The sequence below is a fragment of the Phaethon aethereus genome (genome assembly GCF_964289735.1).
Source record: "Phaethon aethereus genome assembly, chromosome: 13".
NCBI lineage: Eukaryota > Metazoa > Chordata > Aves > Phaethontiformes > Phaethontidae > Phaethon > Phaethon aethereus.
This window is the reverse complement of record NC_138589.1, coordinates 3,229,880-3,256,912: the sequence shown is the minus strand read 5'-3', so window position 1 is coordinate 3,256,912 and position 27,033 is coordinate 3,229,880. Positions and strand designations below refer to the sequence as shown.

General features: G+C 40.8%; 1 protein-coding gene across 1 annotated transcript in view; it reads left to right on the top strand.

The window, feature by feature from the left end:
• The window catches only part of SMPD3 (sphingomyelin phosphodiesterase 3), a gene marked incomplete at its 3' end in the record, with an annotated part of 31,616 nt that extends 4,920 nt beyond the window's left edge, over positions 1 to 26,696 (top strand). Inside the window, exons 2-7 of the mRNA XM_082005722.1 lie at positions 8,557 to 8,632; positions 15,896 to 16,051; positions 19,214 to 19,303; positions 20,174 to 20,237; positions 25,014 to 25,176; positions 26,595 to 26,696. Of these exons, the coding sequence (XP_081861848.1) occupies positions 8,557 to 8,632; positions 15,896 to 16,051; positions 19,214 to 19,303; positions 20,174 to 20,237; positions 25,014 to 25,176; positions 26,595 to 26,696 (651 nt within the window). The remainder of the gene's footprint in view (positions 1 to 8,556; positions 8,633 to 15,895; positions 16,052 to 19,213; positions 19,304 to 20,173; positions 20,238 to 25,013; positions 25,177 to 26,594) is intronic.
• Positions 26,697 to 27,033: the final 337 nt, after the last annotated feature.

Here is a 27,033-nt window from a genome sequence, read left to right as displayed (position 1 = left end):
TAAACCACTGTTCCTAGTTGCCGCTAAAGCCTCAGAGGAGAAGTTAGCAAATATATAAATCAGCCAATCCATTTTCATCCTTTGAGAATCTGTGCCCTTGGAGACTCTGCCGTGACTCTCTGTTCTAGCATTGCATTTCACATTAATTTGAAAGAACCCTTGAGTCTGCTTTGTAGGTTTTGTAACTCCAATTGTCTCTTACTGCTGCTCTGCTACAGATAGAGGAGGGAACTTGGACTGGCACAGATGCTATCCTGTGCTGGTGATTCTAAAAAGCTATCTTGTATGTATCCGTATATAACACGATGCAGACTGCAGTGCTTTCGGTTGCTCTGCAGCTGCTGGTTTGACACGTACATAATTTTAATTCACGGTGGTTTTGACGAATTTAAAGGGAGTTTTAAAATACATGTCCCTTTCCGAAATCAGATGATGATTTTGCAGTCAAATCAAGTTTAAAAGCTATCAGCGAGTGCTGAGCAGAAACTGTGTAATGCATCACCTGTGTGTAATTTACTAGAAGGCTTCAAAATGTCAAGATTCATCTTTAGATAGAGTATATAGCCTTAGTTACACTGTCTTTCAGGGATGCCGTGTCAGTTTTGGACAGTAGCGCAATAAAACCAGAAACCATCTTTAACTTGACCTGATGAGTTACTGAACTGGAGAGCTTGTCCAGATTTTTCCAGATGTATCAATCTAATAAAACTTGTCACTTCTGCTGACAAATTTTGCCTCTCTCTAATCCTAAATTATAATAGCTACAACAGTAACGTAAATCTAAGCCATACAAGACCTGTAAATGCATACTTGGGGTAAGGAGGTGAATGAAAGAGGTATCATTCTCAAAATGGCTATTAACTGAGGAGAGGGTTCAGAGTGGTTTTCCATATCTTGGAGGAAGTATGTTGCATAGAAGGCAGTTCTTCCTGCTGTTCTTAGCAGGAAACTATCCTGGCTTTTGGCATCTGCCAAGAGAGAGAATTTTAGCAAAAGTAAGAATTCTTGCTTAAAACACAGTATGTGAACATAGAGCAAAAGCAAAACCACAGTCTGATGTGGGTAGTTTGAACAGCTAATAGTATTCTAACAAAATCAAAAGGAAAAAAATAGGTCTTGTGCTTTTTTCTAAATCTCTGAAAGAAGTTGTATTTAATTAATTCCTAAGCTTATTAACAGATTTACTTTTCAAATTCTCTGAAAATTACTGCTGTTCTCAGGAAGTACAGTAATTGTGCAGAGAACATGTTATTATTCATTGCTTAAGGAAACCTAGCAACCTTTGCTTTATGAGCAAAGCTAAACTTGTTTTCAAAAGAGCTGATATGGTGGTAACAGATGGTAGAAGGAGCAGTTGCTCTTCACAGCAGAACTCCATCGAAGCAGAGTTTTTACTATTTGCTACTCTTGAGGTGCCTGCTTTGTAAAATGAGGGTCCCTGAATTAACCCGATTCTCCTTTTTGGTATTACTGATGCAGATGCATTTTGCTTGGGTAATTTAAGCGGTCTTTATTATCCCATGCCAGCTTGTGTGTGTTGTGGCTGAGAGCGAAGGGGTAACTTCGGCTACGCAGTTGCACAACATATTGAGGGGAAGCTTTTTTACCTAAAGAATGCAGAGAAAAGGGGGATGGCTGTTTCCTGACCCCAGTAAAAGATCACCTAGAGATTTCAGTGGTTTGATTTTCTTGTCCTTGATCAGTTGTCCAGTATCTACAGTTATCCCAAGACGTATAAAAGAAATGTCTAATGCTGTTCATGAATTTGTTTAGATAACTCTAAAGCTGTGCCATTTAAGTCAGGAGGGTAACCTAAACACTTCCCACATGTTCAGTTTCTGCTCTAAAGTGTTAATGCAGGAACTGGATAGAGTCCAATAAACTGCCTGAGACTTTTTTTTTAAAAAAGGAAAAAAAGACCCTACCATGGCACTGTACCATGTTCCTTCACTTTGATATAATTCATGTTATTAATCACAGTCTTCTTCCTCTTCATTAATGGGAACGAATTAAAACTGTTGTGCAGAATGAAAAATAGGTTTGAGAGAATGTGAGTTGTGGGCTTTATCCCCTTCAGAAGAGGAAGAGCCTTTCATTCATGGCACCAATTTGCAGCCACTTTCCCTCAAACATAAGCTTAATGAAGCTTTGCCAAATAATTAATTCTCTGAGTCCATGAAACAGTAATTGTTGTCACGTGGTAGGTGAGGAAAAATAGGATTCTGAAATAATCAAGTGCAAATGTGGTTATAAAGAATTGCAGAGCATCAAACAGAATTTTGAGCTGACCTCTATAATATTTTAAACTTCTTTATTTAATATGCTTAAATAATATATTTATAATAATAAATTAGTAATTTAACTAATGTGTCGTCTTTAGAAGCTGCTACATATCCCTGAAGGCAAAAGGCAGAGCTGTCGAAGTACTAAAAATAGATAGATCTTTTTACTCTATGTCTAAGCTAACCAAAAAACTACAAAAAACAGGAATAAAAGACATCTGTCTTGGAAGTTACTGCTAATCTAAGTCATCTCTCTGGGACTGGAATGTTTGAATTCTGAATGTGAGTAGCTGCAAGTTTTCCGTGGCATCTTCTCTTAACAGAAGTGAGGACTTGGGTACACAGTTTGGCTGGCTATTCCAGTTAGTTTCTTGGTGCTGACTCTCCCGTTTGTCTTGGAAAATTGCTGAAATGGAAAAAGAATGTCCAGGAGGGGTTGATAAACTTTATGGAAAAGTTGTACTGGAAAGAAAGAGAAACTGTATTTTCCATTTCTTTTCTCTTCCTCGCCCTGTTGTTTGCTCACTATAATTACAGAGGATATCTACAATGGTATTCCCACAGTAGCTGAAATAGGCAGGTACAAACAGTGCACTGTTACCAGCATGTCTCGGAGCATCAAACCCGCGAGGTCTGAACCACAGGTGTGTGTGGAGGTGCCGCTACCTGTGCATGTACAGTTGCTTTATCTGCAGTCATTCTGTTGAATCTCGTGCTCCTGTATTTTTAATGGAGTTTCCCTTGAACTTAAACAGTATTGGCTACATATGGTAAGACAAATGTTTCTGTGGGAGTAAGTCAACTGTCACATCTACTGTAAAGTCAATTTCTGTGCCCTGCTCTTATTCTCTCTCTGGGGCATTTTACTTCCAAGACAAATGGGAACTTGAGGCCCCTGCTTAGACGATGTTCTTTACAAATGCAGTGTCCATGTTTTCGTTTGTAAGAGGAGAGGTTTTTTTCCCACAGAGCGTGCAGGTGTGCTTTTCAGCCTGGCTAGTTTTTTCTTCATAATATGAACGTCATTAGCTTGACTCTTGTCATGACTGTACATTTGTTTGCCGTAGAGCTATAGACTTTGGAGACATACCCACTTCAAAAAAATAATGCAGGAATCAGTACTAGAGTTCACATTTATTCCAATGGCAAAATTGACACCCATGGTCAAGTAAGCTGATGAAAGGAATGGTTTGCTCATTTACAGTCCAAGATGTGATTAAACTGCAATGGCTGAAGCTAGAGCTAGTCTGTGTAGTATCCCATCTCCCTGACGGAGTCCTATGTCGCATTCAGATTACTTACCTTTCCCAGCTTTGGGTTTATTGACTGCATGTAGATTGTGGGGGGATAAACTCTGTAGAGCTCTCTTACAGGAGTATGCCCCAATTTCAGCTCTCTTCTGCTTTGCACACGTGGATTTGCTTCCCATGAAGGAAGAGGCAATGGCATCTGCTCGGACTTGTATGTATCTTAACCCTTCATATTGGAGGGTATACATTTAAAAACTGTTTACTTTATTTAGGATTTTCTTGAATGGCTACTTGCTGGCAGTGTGAAGCTTCTAGAAAATGTCCCTGAAGGTTAAGTTCCCCTCGTAACAAACCTTTTGGTTTTGTCTACAGGTTACTGGTCAGTGTTTGAGAATCTAGTTTGGTTCTTTAATTGAGTGGAATTCTCATAGCATGGCCCAAATTTTTAAGCATTAAAGAACATTTCCTTCCAAGCAGCTGATGATTTATTAACACAGCAGTGACATGTTTGAAGCTGGTTTTTAAGCTGGTATTGAAATACCCAAGTATATAGGTAGCAGTTCTCTGTTTTTTGTTTAGGTATCTGTTGATGCTTTTCTTGACATCCAGATATAATAGAACTGGTTTGCACTGCTGGGACAGATGTGTGTAAATACGAACTGTTTAAGACAAAATATTTGTTGTGTTTGCAGCTTTGTATACTGACTATGCTGGAGTATGGTGAACAGGAGATGTGCAGGATTTTCCCGTTAGCTCAGAAAATTCCCTTGATAGCAAGTAATGTGATTGAATTTAAAGTTATTTCCTTCACTCTAGCTCTAAAATGTCAACTATTGCTACTCATTACTTCCCCCACCCCCCCCATCAACAAGAATCTTTCCGCCATAGCCTTGTTGGCTTGATTTCTTTCATGAGCACTGTTTATTACCTGATACCAGTCTAACTGGAGGACAAACTACTCCTTAATCCGTACAGGACAAGTTTTTGATACACAAGTATAGTGATATATGCAATTTTGCATAGTACAGCACAGTATCAGCAGGGTCTCTCCAGTGGATTGTACTAATGCTGTGGTAGGGAGATGAAATCTTTTTAATAAAAGTACTCGATGTCAAGTACTTTTAGGTACTTGACAGAGTCAGTACTCTGAAAATAAAAATTCAGAGATGTTGGTTTTGCGTGTATTTATTTAATTTACGGGCAGGGACAAATGTAAATATGTTGCAGGAGAAACTGGCGTTTTGAATTCCAAACACAACCTTAGTAGGCTTTCTCCTTTATGGAAAAAAGCCTCTTTCTCATCTGTAGTGAGCTTTTTATGACCCCCTCCAGCTAACAAAATGTAATGTTCGGTGGTGTAACAGGGATCAGAATCCAATCCTAGCTTCCAAATATTTGACTAGTTTGATTACTAACCCTTGCAAATGTACTGAGAATTGGAATATTATTTTTGCATATTTCAGCATAATAGTGAAAAGTATTAATTTGTTTCTGCCAAAATTATGTAATTGGGACACTTTATTAAACCACAAATACATTCTCTCAGTTTTAATTTTATCTCTAGGTAACATCAGAGTTCAACAGGATATTGCATACAACTTTTTCCTATTGTAATAATTATCCAAGCTTTTAAAACCTTGGGAGCTTATAAATATAATTAGATATTACCTTCCTATAAAATTCCATAGACATAGAAGAGTGGTCCATGACACAACTAAGACTACACAATGATCTTCAGAAAGCAGTATCTGAAGTAGTTCCCTATAGAAGGGTAATTCAATTAATGTATTATTGGTGCAGAGCTACTAACGTAGAACAGTTGAGGTGAACTGAAGTCAGGCTTGTGGTGAAGGAGCCACCCTGGTTTATTTGCTTACATGTATTTTCTTTGTAAATGTGAATTTAGAAGTTTCTTCTGTATTAAGCAGCAGAAATTATGTTGTATTTGTGAAGTGCTGATTTGGTTTGGTGGAAGTGGAACCTTTCTGCCAAGATCCACGTTGCAGGCTGAAATGAACGCTCGGTACTGCCTTCCTGCAGGACTGCCACGTAGCTGCTCAGGCCCGGGCACCACAATATAATATACCCTTGAAAATGGAACAGTCTAAAAGTAGCTACAGTATTTGCCCACACAAAGGAATGTTTTTATGCAGAATTATAGGGCTTGTAATATTCCAGAGGTCAAGTAGTTTTCCTGTCTGCACATTCCATAGTCCTTGTCCATCTGTGAAATACCAAAACAGACTGAATAATCAGATTTTCCTTACCATTTTATTTCAGACCATATTTAATACATGAGTGTTTCTACTGTAGCTGGGAGTTGACTAGGAGGCTGCAAAGACATTTAATTTCTCCCCTAGTAGTTGCCTCCATTATGGTTATACTCAAAGTGACTCTGCTTGGCGGTTTACATCAATACTGCCACTCAAAAAAACATGAACAAACCCACACCAAAAGTCAAAAAGTTGGAGGAAACGTGAAATCTGGGAGACAATCTGTTTTGGATGTACTTCCATGCTGGCACTTTCCAAGGCAATTCTAATTACGGTAATGTCTTCAGCTCTTGCTTTTGAGCTTTTGTTTGTCTGTTTGTTTTGGTTTTTTAAATTAGCAGAGTGTTTATGAAAGCCCCTTTCCTTTTCCCCTCAGGTGTGTGTAAAGCAGCCATTGTTCCTAGCAAGTGCAGAGCCTTGGAGCACCGTCCCCCTGCGGTGGCAACCCCCAGGGGCATTTTTTGCGCTCACCCTCCTGTGTATAGCGGCAGTCAGTCTTTCTTCTAGGCTGTTTGTCACCCTCTGAGAGTGAAAGATCCCAAGTCCATTTGAGTATAGATCTGTGCACACAGGGACACCGCACAATACATCTTTATTTATGATTAATGGAAATGAGTGTGATCCTATGCATAAACTGGCTGATGAGTACAAGGCCTTGTCAGGCACTCCATTACGGCTGCACAGGAAATTCTAAAGCCAATCTGAGTTGACTTCTTTTTCTCAGCTGACTACAATTTATGTTTGGATGTTCAGCTTTTAGACTTAAATCTTCATGCTTTTTGGATAAAGACACTGAAAATGATTCCATCTGCTTTAGTCACTAAGAGGATTCTAAGCAGCACATTCTTGCCATAAGGCAGAAAAGTTTACGTACAGTATTTTCTTTTCAGTATTGTTACAGTAGATGGCATTGAAAGATGTATGTCATGCACACTTTTTCTCTGCAGCAGGAGACGCTGCAAATTGGTAAACTAGTAGAGACTGTACAATATATGGTTTTCAGTGTTGAAGAGAATTTTGAGTTAAATTTGGAAAATGTAATTCATACACCTGCCTGCCCTAGACAGTAGAGGATACAAACTAATGGCTTCCCACTTTTCTACTGGAATGGCATATGTTGCATAAAAATTTGGGAGAGAACGCTCCTTTTAATTTACCTGTGACATCATCATATATTCAGACCAAGGCAGCCTGAGGGAGGAAGAAAGAGATCTGCGTAGCGAAGCTTCGGCAGTAGTCACCTGTAGCCATCCAGCAGCTGGGCGTATCTTTTGAGACTGCTACAATCTTGTGAGTTCAGGAGAATCCTCTGTCTTAGGGGTAGATCCACCTGTGATTTCCTTGTATTTTCCTTGTCTTCCTCTGCCTTCACCCTCCCTGAGGCAGGCTGTGTGGGAACAGCAGTAAGAACACCATCAATATCCATTTGGAAAACTGTCTAAAAGAGGACTGAACAGACTGAGGACAGAATAACGCAAGTTATTACATACTCTTCTAGCTGGAACAAAATCTGAAAGTTAACAAGGCATCACTGAGTACAAATGACTTCTAAATTCACTTGCTGCGAAGTTGACTTTCCAGTTACAAGATGAATCAGATGGTTCTTGGATAGCTGAAAAACAAGAAAATGAACCAAGCTGACAAAATTGTGTCTGTATGAAATGGAGCTCTGCTTGGTATTTAGAGGTGCCAGATAAAATTTGAGCCTAGCCTCATGAAGGAGAGTCATCTGTGGTATTGTTTTCTGAGCCCTGGGTACCACTTTCCTCTGTGGACATTTTCTTTAGTAGGCCATGCAGTGTTGCCACGTTAATTGTCGACAGGAAAACCATATGCTCAAACTAGTTTCTTGCCTCAATACAAATCTTGATCCTCAAATCATTTGGAATTTTGATTTGCAGCTGTAGAAGTCCTGAACTACCAAAACCTTCAATAGAGTTGAAAACCTAAACCAGAACTTGATTCCAATTTGCTTCCGTGTCCACCAGCAAATATATTTTTAAAAGATTGCAGCATATGATATAGATGAGGAATTATACTACATTCCAGCTCCCCTGGAAGCCTTGCCTCTTCTGTGTGTAAGAGCACTGGCGCACATTGTGTTTGCATCTGCTTGACAGACATGGGGGCTGCTGCTGTGAGCTGAGGAATGTAAACACTTTGCTGAGACATAGCAAAAATCCCAACACCTTTGTAGAGGAATGTAAAAAATCCAGCAAAATCCAAAACTTGCTGTGGAATGGAGAAAACATGGTCAAAACCAGTATTTATTTCATGTTTCACCCTTCTCCCCAGACTCCTGTGGCATTTTTTCCTTCTGCATTCTAGTTTTACACAAGAATTACACTGCTGATAATATTGGTATTAGATTGCACTTCGGTGGTGGGCCTGAATCTTGCATGTGAACAAGAGCTGGGACGCAGAAGGGTGGCAATGCAACTGGGACAGAGAACCAGTGGGACTTGCGAAGAGCAGGAGAAAGTCAAATTTTTTGTGCGTGTTGCAGATCAAAACCAAACGTTGAAGTAGTGGTGGGCAGGAAGGAGTCAGTAGCTGTAAGCGGAACCCCAGTAAGCCCCAGTGTGTCTCTCTGGGGGCTTCTTGTAGTGTGTGTTTTCAAAATGGAGCTCGATGGAACGAGTGGTGAAAAAGGCCCGTACTGTGTACAAAGGCTGCGCAGCCGTGTTTGGAATGTTGGAGTTGTATGAGCTCTTCCATTAACTACCTTTTTACTTCTTCCTTCCCTTCCAGGTGCAAGTGGGAAGTACACCTCAGGACCAAAGAATCGTGGGATACATTTCCTGCACTCACTTGCAAGCTATTGCAGGTACTGTCCTCATTTGCGTGTCTGTCTTTTTCACTATTCTAGGCCTGTGGTGGTATTCTTGTGCACAAGCAGCAAGCACTGCTCCTCCAGTCTTTCTGCCAAAGTGCAAATAGCAATGAAATAGCGAAGAAAGAAGGGTAGACAAGTGTATCCTCAAACCTTCATATTTTCAGTCTCGGAGTAATTAAGGACACAAATAAAAAATATTCCCTGAGACCTTTTCTTCTCTTTGCTCCCTCTTAACCAAATACCGTTATTTTAACAAACATATTACTATCATCATTACTGAACAGCATTTAACAACCCATGCTGTGAGTATCAGCATATAAACTAAAATTTCTTTGTACATAACTCTGGGATTATCAGAAGATACAAGTTGGGACAATTTTTCCATCAGAAACCAGCAGCTGGAGAAGCCCAAATTCTCTTTGCTTTGACCTGCAAATTTCATACATAAATGGCTAGCAAGTTAATACACTCAATGAAAAATTCTCTCTTTGTTTTTAAAAGCAGTTCCACTGTTACATTTTACTACAGCGTGACACGGCATGCTCTGTGTCCTTTGTTTCATGAAACAGTATTTTCTAAGGTCACTAAAGATAAAATGCAAAAACTCTTAGCAGGGTGTGGAAGGCTTTTTTTTTTTGAATTTTCACTGAATTGTCTTGAGGAAGAATGAGATGTTCTTTTTAGCAGTAGATTTTTGTGTCTGTGAACTCCACCGTTTCCCATAACCAGACTGGAATTTCATGTAGCTCTGTCAGGAGGTGGTGGAGCATGTTCCTCCTCAACCATCTTAGGACCCTTTTTCATTATAGTATCTCAACACTCAGCTCTCCTTTTAATATTGATATTCAGAACAAGACTGAGGTAGATGGGTGGCCTTATCTCTATTTTACAACCCAAGTCCAGAAAGCAAGGGGAAGAAAAGTTAGTAACTTTGGGTCGTTTCATTCCATTTTTAGTGTTCTGATGCATACGTTTTGAAGTCAAGATGCTTCCCCATTTTAGCGGTTTGCCTGAACACTCATGAATTAAAGTTGACAAATACTTGAAAGAGTATTCCCTCTCATTCTTGGAGATGTCTATGGAAAATTTTCCATCTTCCTCTCCTACCTTTTGCATCAAAACTGTTAGCTCTACACTTAAAGAGTAGGTGTAGTAATAAAATAAAAGCCAAATCTATAAACCTTTACTTTGTGCAAGATCAGAATTTACTGTAGCCAGAGGGGTAGAATTCCTTAAGTTTTACTTGATGCAACTGCAATTCTTGTGCTCCTGGAAGCCAGAGCGCACGACACAGCCCTCCTAGACTGCTTGAAGACAGCATGTATGCTGCAGACCGAGGCAGGAACGTCATGTATTATGAATGGTAGAACTTCGAACCTATGCGCTGCAGCACGTCTGGGTTAACCCAGTCGGGCAGCCAGCATTCATTCTACTTTGTCAGGGCTTCAGCTGCAGAGAGACAGACTTGGGAACAAAACTGCCAGTCCCTGAAGTACATTAGAGAGACTGGCTAGTTCTAAAGAAGTCTCATGAATTTTTCAGCTACATTTTAACAATGTAACACCCTTCTCCAGTTTTCTATTTTTAACTCTGGAATTATGGTAATGTACTGTGAGATTGCTCTTAGGGAGCTGAGATTTGTTGCTGTTCTAGTTTAGACCTCCATTTTTTTAGTCCTGTTCTTTTTTACTACCTAGTCATGTATTCTCAGTTATTCTTTGATAACCACATTGTGAAATCTCTAAAATATTAGAGGAAGAGGGGGGAGGGAAGAAGAACAAGGAAGAAATGTTCTACTTTCAAAGTCAGCCTAAAGCTTCTTCAAGGGTAAAAACGCAAACTTTCATTTTCCTACTTAGGTTCTTGCTTCATGTCTTTAGGCTGATCTGGTTCAAACTACATTGAAATAGAGCAGACAATGATTTAAGAGGCTAACTGTCCTTTGATATATCATGTTAGTTTATGTGATGAAATGGAAAACTAAAGTTCAGAAGTTTGGCAGAGCTGTGCTTTCTGATTGTATCATCTTATCCATAACATTTCACACATTAAAAAAATTAACCAAAAAGCAGTTCAACAATGTAAAGATGTGGTATCTATAAAAACAAGCACTGTTTAAAAGGTTAGCCATTTAAATCATCTTGTCATACATGGCTGAGTGTAATTTGGCTTCCCTTCCAGGATACATAAACTTACACTTGACAGTTCTGATACACTTGAGTATAAAAGGAAGGGATCCAGCTGCTTATGGTCAGGGACAAACTGCTAATGCTTTTTTCAAGAGATGTGCTAGCTCAACTCTGTTCTGAGCAGTTACTATTTTTTTCAGACCTGACAGTCACCTTTTTCAATAAAACGTTAGAACTGGATATAGCTTATCCTCTCAATTCTCTACCTATTACTGAATGGTGCTACGAAGCTGTGGAAATAGCTGCACTTCAGTGACAAATGGGATCCTTTAATGAGACTGGAATGTAATTATTTTCTGAGGGGCCGTTAAGTTTACGTGGTTCTTTTATGTCTTTCAATTAGTTAGTGATTAATGTTCTGGACAGGTTTTGCTGCCTAGAATCCACCCACCTCCCAAGTCCCTTTGAGTCATGCCTTTCGGGCACTCCACCAAACCATCAAAACAGAATAAGCCTCAAGCTATTCCAGCCCAGGTCCAGATGACGTAGCACTCTGGATGTGATCTCATAACCTCGTTCGCCTCCCTGCTTTGCATTTAGTGTGCATCTAGTCATTAGCAGTACAGGTACTGGCAACTCACGCTTTCCTAGCACCAGTTTTGGGTTCCACAAGCCTACACAGAGCTTAAGCAGAACTCTGCTCAGGACTGAGAGAGATCCCTCAGTGTTTGAAATTCGGACTCTACAACCAGGAGCAACTTCAGTGCTAAGCATCCTTAGGCTGCAATTCCACATATGTTTCTGAAAGAGCAAAGCTGGCGAGTCCACAGCGTGGCAGCCTGCCCTCACCCCTGCCTCTCGGTTGTGCTGACACAACTGCTGCAGGCCATGTTGCACTTGACTGGAGACCTGAGCTAGCTGAAAAGTAACCCAGCAGAATAAAAGGGTTTTCTTCTTGTTTTGGGTGCTTTGTTTTTATTTTGTTTTTCCAGGCTATCCTGGATTAAGTATGTTACAAGTGTAGGGGTCTGCTTAATCTGTCACACAGTCAGGTGTGACACGGCCAGTGTCAGGGCTAGACTGAAGCCTTTGGTTGTGACTTGGAAACACTTTTCCCTTTTGACTAGGCTTTCGATCCAACACTTTACAAGCCTTTTTTCCTCATCTTCCCCAGGTTCCCTGCCAATATATCCCATAGAGCTTATCGGTGCTGAGAACCCTAGTTTTAAGAACCTCCACTGGATCTCTTCATTTCCTCTGACTGGGCCTGCCAGCTGCTTTGTTCAGCTATCACAGTGCTCCTTCTAATGGCTTTCAGAGTAGGACAAGACAGCCTTCCTCTGTATATAGTACCTGCCTGCAGTTCTAACTAAAGCCAGTATTTCACTTAAGCATTTCCAGAGTGAATGGAAAGGGCAAGTACGATTATCCTATAATGAACAAAGGTGAAGTTATTTATTTATGCTGGCTGAGGTTTCCCACACTACCCTTTCATCCTTGCACAAAATTTGAAGCTGAAGGGAACTTGCAAAGAATTTGGAAATGCTGTGACTGCAGGAGCCAGTCACAACACAATTATTTGCATTTTTCCAGGCCAGTTACTGAGAAAAAGAGTATAGAGCAATTAGCACAAATCTGTATTCTCTGGTTAATCACTGGTGGCAGTCAATCAGCTCAGTGATTCTATCTGAACATTTAATTAGAGCTGAAGGCTGGAAGAAGTTGTTGAATGTTGAAGTGTTGGGTGTTACTACCTAGTGCTCTTCTATTACTATTTACTGATGCTATTTCATTTCAGCAGCGGTTTCTGAAATGTGTGCTCCCCTGATTGTTCTGGATTCAGGTTTGGCTTCTCCTCTGAGAAATGGTGAAGTTGTCTTACTTAGGTGTCTGATTAGTTCAGTTACCCTCATCTCCAAAGCTATTGATCACTAGGAGCTGGTAAGACTGAGTCTCACTAGTGATGTTTGCATACAGATACATGCAGTACCTGCTTTGTAGCTGCAGTAAGCTGGATACCGTTAGTTTAATATTAATCTCAGAAAACAGTTATATTCAAGTCACATTACAGGATCCCATCTTTTGTCATGGAAATACAGCTCACTTCACTGCATAAGCTGCAGGCAGTGTACTGAAGTGCAGTTACTTCTATGACCTCTAGTGGGGATAATCAGAGATGACAGACTATCAGAAGTTCAACGCTTTTTCTAAGAAGAAATGAAAGTCATCTGTTTCTAGAGTTCCAAGGCTACATTTTTCTGTAAAACCCTGAGGTTATCTGGCATACAGTGCTGCTACCAAGGCTCAGCATTCTTACCAAGGGAGATACATGCCACTATGTAGTTAATGCTTTTTTAATTATAGCTATGTATGTTACCAGAGACCTTTCACAATATCCTCCTAAAATTTTTTTGCCTGTCTGGCTCTTGTTTTTCTCAAGAGTTTCTGTTTTGGAGAATTTTACCTTGATGTGTTTCAGTTAAACGGGTTTGCTGCGTTCTTCACACTGGCCTGTGACAGGTTGCTGCCTGAATTTTAGGCCCATATGGTAATGGCTGCATTATTTTATCACTCATCCTAGTGAAGCCATACTAGATGGGTAATTCACAGAAAATGCAAAAACATCTTGAAAGTTCAGGGATATAAAAGCTGGTCTTAGACAGTTAAGCAATTTATATAATCAAGAGTTTGTGTGGAGCAAGACGTTACTGCATTCTTGTCAGCAAGCACCATGCTTAGAAGTTATGCTATGAGGAAACAAAGGCAGGCCAGAAGAAAGTACTGGCCTAAAGAGATGAGACAGGATAGAAAGATTCAGATGCTGCAGAAGGAGGACAGTCCATGAATGGAATGAGTAAGCTTCACCAGGAATGAGAAAGCTGGGACTGTTCAGCTTCAGGAGGAGAAGGCTCAGGAAGGATCTTACCAATGTGTGTGAATACCTGATGGGAGGGTGCAAGGAAGATGGAGGCAGACTCTCCTCAGCGGGGCCCAGTGACAAGACGAGAGGCAGTGGGCACAAGTTGAAACGCAATAAGTGCTATTTAAACAACAGAAAGCATTTTTTCTTGCAAGGGTGACTAAGCACAGGACCGGGTTACCCAGAGGTCAGAGTCTCCGACTATGGAGATACTCAAAGCCTGACTGGACACAGTCCTGAGCAACCTGCTGTAGGTGACCCTGCCTGAGCAGAGGGGTTGGACTAGCTGATCTCCAGTGGTCCCTTTCAAGCTCATGCTTTCTGTGAATCTGTAATTTTGTCCGTATTTTTATAGTTAAGCAGAACATGTACATTAGTCACACACACCTTTTGCGGTTAGTGTCACCTGCTCCAGGCTGTATTTATTCCACGTGACCTATTTGTTGTGCTTTTGTCTAGCTACAACTTCACTGTAGGGCTTTCTTGTGCTGTTGTAGCAAGGGGTTTTCCCAAGACTACATTGATCTGGATTTGTGTCAAGCTGTGTGATTAAGGTACTATGTGAAGTTGAGGTACAAGTAACTAGGAACTGTAGGTTAGGGACTAGAGCCAGGAAGCACTTGCACCTGCCTTTATTACAGCCCAACTGGTAAAGATTTGTTGGGAGTAACACATGAATGGGGAAAAAAAAAAAGTAATCAGATTATTTGCTGTTGGAATTACTAGTCTGAAACAATGAGTCAGTGTCAGAAAGCTCACACTTTCCCTAGTCATAGTCTTTTTACCATTTCTTTTAATTATTTAGGATTGTATCACATCATGCTTGGTTGAACATTTCTGCTTCAGTTTGTGCTGTGGCGTTCACATTTTGAAAGACTTTAAAGAGTGCTGGTGACAGGTACAGTTGAGACAAGTAATTAACAAGCTGTAAGGATGTAAATATTCACAGTCTCCATAGTGGCCACTGGGAGCAGCTTTGGACATACATAACTGATGTTTCAAGTTGTGTTTTATACCTTTTTAATAGCTAGCACAAAGTAGTAAATTAGGTTAAAATAAAACTGTAGTCAGAATAAGTCATTTTGTGTTTGCTACTTTTCTTTCCAGTTGTGGCATCTGAAAACAGATCTTTTGTTTTGAAGAAAAGTAATGTTGTTCTGACTTGACATAGCATTTCAAGTTGGAAACAAGCAAAATTGTAACTTAAGTATAGGTCGAGTGACAACAAAAGGAAAGGAAAGACAATATGGTAAACAATTATTTCTAGGACGTGTATCTTCCTGCTCCTTCCCCACATCAAGCTTTTGCTGTTATCATTTTAAGAGTCAGTAATTACTTTTTTTTCTTAAGACTTCATGTCACCTAATGTGCTTGAAATGGTGTGGTTAGTTGCTATAATTAAAGAGCTGGTTTGTGCGTCAGATGGTTTCACAAACTAAAATATTTGGCAACCAGTCAATCTCAACCCTCTCATATCACACCTATAAAACGGGGGCACATCCTCAGCACACATAGCCTAGTGTAATTGCCTGGCAACTGGTGAAACAGCTCTGATTCTTTATTTCTGAAGTACTGCTGACCTAAACCTGTATCTATACATACCTTTAAAAATATGAAAAAATACTTCCAGCTTAGGCATTCTTACTCAAACACAAATAGAACCCTTCCTCAGATGGGCTACTACAGCATGAGCAAGTTGAATTTGCCATTGACGTATATTTACTAGTAACACTTGGAAGTTAATTTTTTCATTTTAAAAATTAGAAAGCAAAGCAAAGAAAGATCAAGTGGTTTACCCCAGAACATGCTGTCCAGTTTTGTGTGAAGCGGGGTTTTAACCCTGAACTCCTGATTACAAATGCAGTGCATCACATCGTCTTCCTCCTGTGGCTAGAAGCGTTATCATTTTGGCTGGTTGGCTGCAGCACCAGCAGCCTTGTCATCATCTTTCTTCAGACACGCCTGTAGTATGATTGATTCCAGGAGGAGATATTTAAATCATCAAAAAGTGTGATTCCTAACAAACTTCATAAGAGACTAAGCACTATGTACTGAGTATACTATTAGCCACACCATTTTTATCTTGCACCCTTTTTCTCAAGATGTCTAGCAATAGCTTGAGAACGAGTATGTGGCTAACATGCTCCATAAAAGGAGGTCTTATTTCTTGTTTTGGTTATTGGTTGGTTGGTTTGTTTGCTACAGGAGATACTACTGTTCGATGTGAGCAACTGGATATGCTTCAAGATTGGCTGTCTGAATTCAGAAAATCTACCTCCTCCTCCAGTACAGCCAATCCAGAGGAGCTGGTGGCTTTTGATGTAATCTGTGGAGATCTCAACTTCGATAACTGCTCCTCGGGTAAGACGAGGTTTTCCTTTTCCTGGTGTCTACCTATTCCAAAAAGGAATAGGAAGGTTCTTGAGTCCTGTAACACTGTTGTGACTGGCTTTTGCAAGGAAAGGCTTAATTGCTACAGATACTTCTAAAACAGGTATTAGCCTTGAGATAAGCCCAGGAGAGTAGCTCACACTTATGAGAATTTTAGTTACTAATGAAAGTTACGGGATTTTTGTGGAGGAAAAAGTAGTAAATTCATATAGTTAAAAATAATTTGATAGTACATATACACAGACATAGGAAATTGATGCTGCAGAGAGAACTAAACATTGCTGAATCAGTCCTGGGAAAAATTAACTGATGCTATGTGTTTCCATTTTGTGTGTTGTTTTTTTGTTTTATTTTGTTTTGGGGTTTTTTTTTTAATTTCAATACATTTTAAATTTTTTTCTTCTTTCTATCTTTGGATGCTGAGGATACTAGAAAAAGAACTCCACAAAACCGTAATTAATGAGGAGCGAGTTCACAGAGATGGCAGCCTTTTCCAAACATAAATATTATGCTCTGTTAACAGTTAAATTGCCAACATGGAGTGCAGAGCATTGTGTTTGTGTATCCTCTCTGCCTTCCTGCTCGGTACAGCTCAGGCATCCACCAGAGCTCCTGGCTCGCTTTATACAATGGCAATCGACGCTGCTGGTCTGGAGCCAGCAAATGGCTCAGCGGGTGCCTGGCGGGCAGCCTCCTGCAAGGCTGATGGCCAAAAGGCCTTTTGCCTGACTGGGCCAAAACTGAAGCTACAAAGAGCACAAGGCAGGTACAGCGAAGGGGGCTCGTCACAGTGGTTGCGTCTGCGCTGTGTTACCAGGGAGATGTGCAGTATGCAGGTGAGCTCAGGCTGCAGCACTCAAAGAGGCTTCAGCCAGTCAGACCAGAGTTTGTGGGTTAACGGGCAAATTTGTGAACAGCACCTAGTGTGAATTCTGTAGTCTGCATAAGCAGCCTAGGTAACTGAGGCTGAGAGCAACAACTGTACCAAAAATCATTTTAAGCAACCAAAAAGCAAGCATTGTCTGATCTCAAAAATAATAACGAGTATTCTCTAATCTCATGCTTGTATCAGACACTTGTAATGGAAGATTGTAACAAAGTTGGAGAAAAGACCATCAACCCAAAGCACAGCCCTTCTGTTGCTTGTTTCTAGCTCGTATGTACAAAAGAATAAATCGGTCACAACTATATGATCCTATATGAGTAAACTCGGAATGGTCAGATAAGGTGCTGGCAAGTGCTCCAACTGGTAGAAGAATCCATTATGTACTGCAGAGGTGAACAGTAAGTGGTAATGGCTACAGAACACTGTAGTTAAACACGTATTAGGATAAAATGTAACAGTAGCAGAGGTAGTGAGATTTTAGGGAGGGACGGTAGAAATGTGGTAATAACACGTCTTCAGCTAGCCAAGCTGCTACACAGACAGGCTGAGGCGGCAATTGCAGCAGTGCCCGTGAAGGGAGGCAGAAGCTGCGGGATACAAGCGGACACATTTGTTGTGATTTGACTGTTTCACTTTCAGTGTTGTTGGATGGATGGAGCAGCCTGGAGGCAAACATGTCCATCAAGGAAAGAAACAATCTGCTGCACTTTGAAGGGGAGACTGCCCAGTCAGATAGCAAATGGAAAGTGAGCAGGGCTGTACAGAATGAGGAAAGGGACAGCAGTGAAGCTGTGAGGCAGAACTTATGGTCTGTATTCTCAGCCTGCGAGGTTTTGGCACTCTAACCAAGATCTTGAACAAGTACAGAGTATAATTAATGCCATTGTGACTGGTCTTTTTAAAGCAGAAGTATCACTATTTGCTTTTGCAGATAATAGCTGTAAATATTGCTACCACTGCTAAAGAGGATTGAAAAGTAGGTTATAAAAAAACATTTTATTTTTGCTATCTCTGCAGCTTACTTACATCCTGCTGCTGTTTAAAATTCACTGGAAACTGAAATTAAGCTGGGTATTTCACTTTTTATTTTTAGATTGCTTTCTTTCCTTATGCACTAAGCAAGATTAATGCAGTGTTTTAACGTTTTCTCCTCCATTTTTACATTACTCATTGTTTTAGGGACGTTTGTTAGCATTGCAGAAATTGAACATTTTGAATTTTTAAAAAAAAAAATCAGCTTCCTGTAATCATTTGTATGATTTTCTGTATTCTTTCCCACTCCACAGACTGATAGGGCAACTAATTAATGTTTTGGTGAATATCAAGCTTCTATTCTTAGACATATCGACAGTACAGTTTTCAAAGAGCTCCAGGTCTGTGAGTGACCTTATGCTTATAACAAATTTTCTGCAACCCAGTTTTCCCCTCCAGCTTTACAGAACATTATGACAACATTCATAGAGTGAATTCACACTCCGTGGGAACATTATGAGAAGGTTACTTACTGTCAGGTTGCTTTGGACTGACTTGCGTACAAGTTTATTATGTTTTTAAACCTTTTAGCATAAGAGAAAAAGCCTTCTAGCTAGATGGGTTGAGTTTGTCTCGTCAGCTGTGACTTGTCGCTGCCATAGTTGCAAATAATCATGACAAAATTTAGATAGGTCATGCTGATTATGTTTAAAATGGCTTTAATGCTTTAGATAATATCCCAAGCAAATTATCAATTGCCTGTCCTTTCTCTTACCTATTATAGCTTGGAAAACATTCAGTGAATTTTTCTGAAGCAAGTAAAGCACAAGCTTTTATGCTCAAACTTACTGAGATGTATATGCACACCCACAAACAGCCATGTACACTGTGAGGTCAGTCCAGGTCTCCACTGTGTGATCTAGCTCAACAAAAGTTTTGTACTGGAGTAAGGAATGAAGTGTCAATGGCAGGGTAAGGAATTATGGTTGGAAAACCTTCCCTGCAGTTCACAGCTAGAAAACTACCAAAAACGCCCTTCATAGAAAGACGCTGTAGGAAAGCACTGTTACTAGCAAGCATTTGTTGGAATTTCTAATCAAGACAAGATACTGCTGTGCAGTAAAGCTGCTACCGAACCTGTTCAAATCCACCCTATATATGTATACCCAGTAGGAAGGAGGACTTGCCTTTTCTGTTGAGTCAGAACACAGTTGTCCACAGGTTTATGACATGCAGCTGACGTGCTTTTTCTTGGGCTTGTTCTTTCCCTGCAGAGGACAAGCTGGAGCAACAGCATTCTCTGTTTACACACTACAAAGACCCATGTCGAATTGGTCCTGGGGAGGATAAACCATGGGCAATCGGTAAGACCTCCTCTGGCTACCTGTGTGTCAACATTTACTTGTCTGCCACTCACACGACACCTATAAGGAGCAGGTAGTTCAGTTAATGGGCAGTAAGAATTTGGCGGAGACCAAATATTTACAAGGGGTATTTCTGTAACGTGTATTTTATGAACCTTAACAGTCTCTTGTTGAATTATAATTAAGAGCCAAACAAGAGATCTCAAACTTCAGTCCACATTCTAGACCTTATGCATCAAGATATTTGAATGCCTTCCCACACCTATTCTACTTTTAAAGTAATCTCTAGATTATGGGGTTTTTTTTGCAGGGGGGGAGGTGGGGAGAGCCAAGCTATTGTTTCTGTACTTTCTGCATGCAACGATAGCCTGCAGCTTTTGATCAGAATGTTCCTCTTGGCACTTTATAAATACTGTAAGTGAGGATGTAACAAAGGAATTCAACACCACTACGAACCTGTAGGGTTCATCTTATAAAAGATTTCATGGAACCCCAAGGTACTTATAGCTGGTGAAATTCAGTTGAACTTGGTGAAGTTTTAGATCAGGAATTAGACTTTCTCTAGAGGACCAATTATAACTGTGAAGATACTAAAGGTAAGAATGTGGGACTGTAAGAATGTGGCTTTACTCTGTTGTAGCAGAAAAACAAACAAAAAATCAGAGACACTGAGGCTGAGAAACTGGAAGGATGGGGGCAGCGTTTGAAAGTTGGCAGGCAGGAGGGAGTTCTGGATAGAGAAGTGAACACAGAGTGGTGCCTGCTCCCCCCCAGGCATGCTGTCTTCACATGCCTGTGCCCTGGAAGCTTGCTGAGAGGCAGGTCACAGGAGGTGTGCTGGGACAGTCACATCTCCCTTTCTCTTCACAGGTACCTTGTTGGATCCTGAAGGATTATATGATGAAGAAGTGTGCACTCCAGATAACCTACAGAAGTATGCAATTCCTAATCCTCCCATGTGCTTTAGACAGTTCCTGAAAACGCCTGTTCATTGCTTGCTAGTTAACATTTCACACATTGAGGAGTGTTTTATGGACTGTAAAAAAAACAAAAAAACCCCACAACCCCCCCCCCCCACCAAAAACACACAAACCAAAGAAACCAAACACACAACAAAACAAAAACCCCAAACAATTTTTTACTCAGGAGTAACTTGGGGGAAAGTGGCTGCTTCTCTAAGACTAACAGAATTGGCTTCAGTGGGTGAAAAGACGAGAGCAACTGCAGACAGTGTTTTTATGCCTACCTGCACAGGCCCATAGGACAAGAAGCTGAGTGCTACTGCAAAGGGTATGGGGACAGCTTCACTGAAGGTTCTTCTGCATGCAGCCAGTTCTGTGGTCACGGGCCTGTAAAGGACAGCAACAAAAGGAAATGTAGTTTTCCTCAAGTAAAAAACCCATAAAATTTAAAATGCCACCCCCAAGCCAACAACTAATTTCCCATTCTAGAAAGCTTGCAGAATTCGGTACACCTAAAAAAGCAAACTCACAAATATAGAAAGGAATTAAATAGCACATCAGACATAACTAGGAATATGGCTTAATATCTACCAGCCCTCTGATGTATTAGTTTTGAACAAAGGAATTGAATTCTAGACATAAGGTCTGGAGTGGTCTAGTTTTTATGCAAAATAAGGATTTGTTAGAGCAAGTCACACTTTGCACATTCAAGAGCCTGCACAATTTCCAGGCATTTCTATTCACGTGTTGAACATGAATTTGGTACATGTGAAAGGGATTTCTGGAAAGCAAAACTAAGGTAATTTGGCCCTACAATCAAGTTTGCAAATGCAAATCTGTAAGTGGGTGTATCATTCTATTTTATGGTTCCAAGAGCAGGCTTGGAGCTTTTAAAAAAAAAAAGACAACCCCCACCATGTTTTCAAGTGGCCTTTTGAGACAATCTGTCAACCAAATTACTTGTATTCAGCAATTAAGTTCCACTGATAAATACATAAGTGATAGATAAAGAGCCATCAAATGATCAATAAAGATTTAAGAGCACTACTTCTGCTACCTGTGTGTATGTACAGTACCTCAGTGTGAGATACCAGGAAAATATTCCTGATTGCTGGTAGGAGAATATGCACAAGACTTTATAAGTACTAAATGTGTCTTTCAGTTTTCTGCAATACGTTATAATTATCTTAAACTGATGAAAAAAACCTCTATTAGACGGGAATTTTTGTGCAGATTGCTTTTTGTGTAGATTTGCAGGGAAAGTGTACATTATATAGTGCATATATAGTAGAGAAATCATCACTTCCACCAGAGGCCAAGAAAGCCTGTCCTCCCATCTCTGCAAGGGACTGGTAAACATAAAAATTGCCAATAAGTTCACTAAAACTTAAAGCCATTAGTCTTTATTTAAACCCATTAATCTGGGCTTTAAGGATGTTTAAATGTTAAACAGCACAGAAGCCGTGGAGCACTGTCTAGCTAATGAGTATCATTCATATACACAGCAGAACAAGGTACAGCCTAAAACTGATCTGTTCTCAAATTTTTCAGTAATAAGCCTTCATCAAACTTTACCGACATTTAAATTGGCAATGTAAGCTATCCAGAGAATTACTCCTTCATCAGCACCCTTACCGAGTTTATAAATAAAGTAGTTCACATTACTAAACTAATTAGGCTATAAAAGCAGCAGAACAACTAGTTCTTAAATATCTCTCTCATGTTAAGTACAGCATACGTAAAACATTGGACTAGAAGAACATACTTGGTACAAATAATGAGCAAGTCATTTATAATTATAGAACAATTAAGAAGCTACATGTAGCAATCTGGGCCCTGCCACAGCGCTGGAAGCCACACAAGCTTCTGCTCAGAAAGGCTTCATGAAATGCACACAAATAATCTCGTCTCGCAAAGATGACTGTCACCTCCAAGTAAAGCACTGGAATAAACCCATTTTCGTCTCTCAACCCTGAAGAGAGGCTGGCACAGGAGAGCACAGCTAAGAAATGAGATTTAAATGCAAATTTTTCAAGTCTCCACTGCTGGACAGTGGTTCACAGTGCTGGGCGACAGGCTGCAACACCCGTAAGAAAAGCCTTCCTTAACTTGCTTCTTGCCTGAATGAGAGATGGTCCCTCGAGCTTTATGATGAGGGAGTAAGTTTTGCTTTAATAGCTCCGCTGCAGACACTGCTCTTCACACTACTTTGTTCACTGCAGCTACGGTCAGCACTACAGACTGGCCATTGGCCAGGGAGCTGCGTGACAGAATTTTCATACTTAAACTTCGGAGTTATTTGGGACAGAAAAATCTTTCAAGGAAAAAAAAAAATTAAAGTTCCAGTTACTTTTTATCCTCCCTTTCTTTGTGTCCTATGAATTAAGACAATTACTCTGAGAAAATTCAGGTTTAGTTGTGCAACTCAGTCATAATTAGTTATGTTCACTTAAATCGTTAGCATTTAACTGTTAGCACGGCACAGCCAGCTGTCCAGTACTTGTGTCTACTGCCTGAGGAGAAAAAGCGCAAGCCACTGCATACAAAGCGGTACAAGGTTTAGTCAGAAGCAGATGCATACACATTTACAATTAGTTTTCCTCACGTATTTGAAATTTACACTTCCCTTCCGTGAGCAGTTGTGCAGGTTAAGTGAATACCCAGCGTTCACAGATTCAGCAGTTTCTTCTTTGTTACTTAATTAGCTGTGCCAAATATAAATACAATTTTTGAAAGAGGTCAGTCCCATCAAAGAGCTTGCTTTCTTGAACTTAGAAAAAGAATTACAGGAATTGAGTGAATCACTTACTTGCAGTAGCTTTTGGTAGAATCAGCTTGCAAATGGGTGCAGACAGTAAGGTAATTTTACATGAGTTATTAGATGACAGCCTAAAACTGAATAATACATAAAAGCAAGCTGTCATAAACTGGTTACAATAAACTCTAGGAACCTTCAATACCTCACTAAGTCCAAAGCGGGCTAAGAAAAGTTCTGATTAAGTAACTCCATGACTAGAATTTTTTCATTGTTCTCTTTTGAAGGCACATCTCTTACTTGTCAACTGACCCAAACTTACAGATTATAACACTAATGAGTATAATCAACTGTAGCAAGTGCTGTGTCCCCTCTGGCACCACTCACACCCTTCCAAAGAGACAAATTTTGACAAAGGAACCATTTGAATCTCAAACATTAGAACACATCACGAGAGCCTGGTGTTTGTCTCTTGTTTTTCCTTCATTCTGTACTCTCACATGCATGCATTACAAAATTCCTAAACCTGACCTCATAAAACCCATCCAAAGTCTTAAAAACCAGGTGATCAAAAATATCTTATTTTTTTCCAAGGTGAAATTAAAGGCTTTGTACCTGCTAGGACCCAAGTTCATGGCTCAGTGTTTCTCCTGCGACAGTTGATGATGTAGCTTAATGGCGTAATCAACTCTTACAAGGGAAACCACAGAACCTTGAGCTCAGGTTTTGGCAGGTAAGTAAAGGAGGTGGTTTTGAAAGGATTTTCAAGGAGGTGGTTTTGAAAGCAGTTTGTTTGTTTTTTGAGCCAGATGATAGCAAAACCCACAACCTAAATCTGTCCCCCTCTGCATGTGCAATTATCATGCAAACCAGCTGCAACCTGCATCCCACCCCCCACACGCAGTTACCCTGTTGCAACTCCTGCATTTGCATGCACCGTTGCGTCTGCTGCCTTTAGTGCCCCTTTTAAATAGGCTACAAGAAGGTAAACAAGGTTTCCTTTTAAATCCAACACAGAACAGCAAAACAATACAGAATTACTGTCAGAACAGTGACAGGGACCTTTGTGGGTTATCTGGTCCAAAGTCAAAGCAGGGCTAGCTTCAAAGTTAGATCAAGTTGCTCGAGGCCTTAAATAGTCTTCTGTATAAAACCTACTGTTAAGGCTTAAGCACACAAACTAAAAAGTTTAATAGGAGAGTTGCAGCTTATTTGCCTGAACACAAGACTGGTACCTAGAACGCTGATACTTAACTTTGTCTGCCTCTGTATCTGGTCCTGGGCTGCGTAATCTCCATGCAGGATGGGAGCAGTACTAAGACACCCGCTGAGTAAGTCCATCTCTCTAGAGGAGTTTGAAGAGTGTCACATACAGGAATCAAATAAACTAGGCTATCATTACTAGTGAAGTAAGAGCTTGGGGTCCAAGACAGTACTCTGATGCTGAGGCTTGCTCAAAACCAACCACCACATGCCCAAAGGTGTGGTCCTGAAAACCATTCCTCATCCATATCCTGTCTGTAAAGCCGATTGTCTTCATTTCAGGAGTTGCTCTGATCAGAACAGGTCCGAAGTTTGTATCAAAAGTACTCAGGTTTGTTCTAAAGTCATCCGTGAAACGGTTTCCTCCTCTCCTAGATTCAGCAACACTGGAAATCAGCCGAGGGGCTGTGGGCTGCAATATAGTACAGATAGCAGGCAGGCAAGGTCCTCCTCGCAGGTGTTTGGTCTCCTGGCTACAAGGGCAGGCCCAGATGCCCACCCTACAGCCTCCATAATGCCAAACCTGCCAGGAGGCTTTAAGAGCACTGTTGGCAGTTAGAACAGCCTCATATTGGAAAACGCATCTGGAAGAAGATGTGCTTTACAAGTTTAACAGTCCTGTTGGACAGGCATCACCCTTACTGGGGATTTGAAAAGACTCTAGCATAATGCACAAAGGGGCAGAATGAGCAAACATTTAAAGCACTTGTTTTGTTTTTTAATGAAATAGGGTGCTGGAAAGTGAAGAAGGAAGGAAGGGATACTTGGTGTATCCCACCAGCAAGAACCACAGTTCCAGTCAGAAGGGAAGGAAGGCATCACTGAAAGGGAACGGGAGGAGGATTGACTATATGCTCTATACAGAAGAAGGCCTCTACCTGGAATGGAAAGTGGTGAGTTTCAGAGCTGATGAAAAGAGCCGTAACTTGCAGAACAAAATCGTCTGGATAGCACTGCAGCCTCTTCTGCCTGCATACTCCAAGAAGAACCTGCTGCTTTGCTATTTTCTACTTTAGCATGCAAGTACCCAGTTTGTAAACCTATTACATAAACATAAGATGAATGTAGGGATTCTGGTAGCAACACTGGTAGATGCACTGCTCTTGAAAAACAAACAAACAAAAAACCTTGTTTCCATTCCTTAAACTTTTGCCAGACTAAGTGCTTTGTCTGATGCTTTCCATGCCAGCAGTCTGAATATTTGTTAGTCTTTTCAAGTGTCTGGATGTGCTTTTATTATGCTTATGAAATCCTACCTAAGTTACAAGTCTGTGATACGCAGGCAGAAGTTGGCATGGGCTAACCAGAATGAGAACTTGTAGCATGCTCTCTGCTTCCTGGTGTAGGACCTTGCCTTATACAGAATTCCGTGATGAAAATGAGAAGCTAGTCACACTTATTTACCACACCCCACTGCAGCTGCTGCAGAAAAGCAGGTGATAGAAGAGTTCAGTGTAGCTTAGCGCATACCTCCATCCGTGGACGCAGCAGCTTAGCAGCTGAATTCTTTTAAGGATTCCTGCTTCAGATGCACAAATGCCCACGGGCATCTGTACAGTAAACCCACCTTACATTTTGTACAAACAACAACAAAACCAGTATTTGAATAGTTTTGACCCAGATTAGGTCTTTGGTAAGGCTCATGCTGGCAGCATAAAGAGAACTACAGTATCTATGCTTCCTGCAAGCAATTCCCAAAGTTACTAGCGAAGCGAGTACCTGGCTTGTAGGAGGGGACAGCTACATGGTATCAAATGAGGGTTAAGGTTGCTCCACCCAGCTGTCAGAAGCTGGGACACACGCAGTATTTCCTGCAGACCTTTCATTTGGTCCTATGAATGTCACCAGAACAAAGGCTATAATTCAGAGACGCGAGGAGCAGGGTTCCAGATTGCCTGAAGCTCCCAAGAAGTTGAACATCTCGATCTTTTTAGCTGCATGCCGTATCTAGCATAGTACGGCCAGCCCCTCCTCAGGCAGGTGAGGTTACCTACTACAGCACTACAGGTAAGGCTGTCTGGAACAACACAGACGTTACTGTAAATGGAAAGAAAAGGTGCAACGGATTTCACCCAGCCTAGTTCGACCGTGTAGCATGTGAGTGGTTCACCTCATCCTCTGCACCACAGTGGCATGCCCTGCGTGGCGGAGAGTTTACCACTAGCCCTGCCAAGCTACACTGGTCCCACATGTCCACTAATATAGTAAGGTACTTCAAAGTAAACTACAAAGAGGCATAAAAGCTGGGTCCCGGCACATGGTATAACAGATCCATTTTCCAGTCCTTCTTTCTTTTGTTTTCCTTCTGCAGGAAGTGGAAGAGTTCAGCTTTATTACCCAGTTAGCAGGCTTGACAGATCACCTACCAGTAGCAATGCGTCTCATGGTATCTACAGGAGAAGATGACCCTTAAAACTGACCAGCTTGGAGAGATTAGAAGAGGGAAACGTTAACAATATTACAAAAATATCAGAGGATAAGAACAAACTATTCTGGTGCCACGTTAGGAAAGATGACCAGACCTGACCCGGGCTACTCCCAGACTGCACCAACAAAGACGGATGTCAAAAGGGAAGAAAAGGAAGGGTTGTGGCGAAAAGCCACTGTCACAAGTTGCTCAGGCAACAGGGCAGGCCTGTACTACAATGCTTTCACTGTGGACCGAACGGAACCAAGATGGAAGTCCTAATTCCTTCTGAACCAGTGCCATTCTTACTAAAACATGTTTTTATACTAATATATAGCACAAT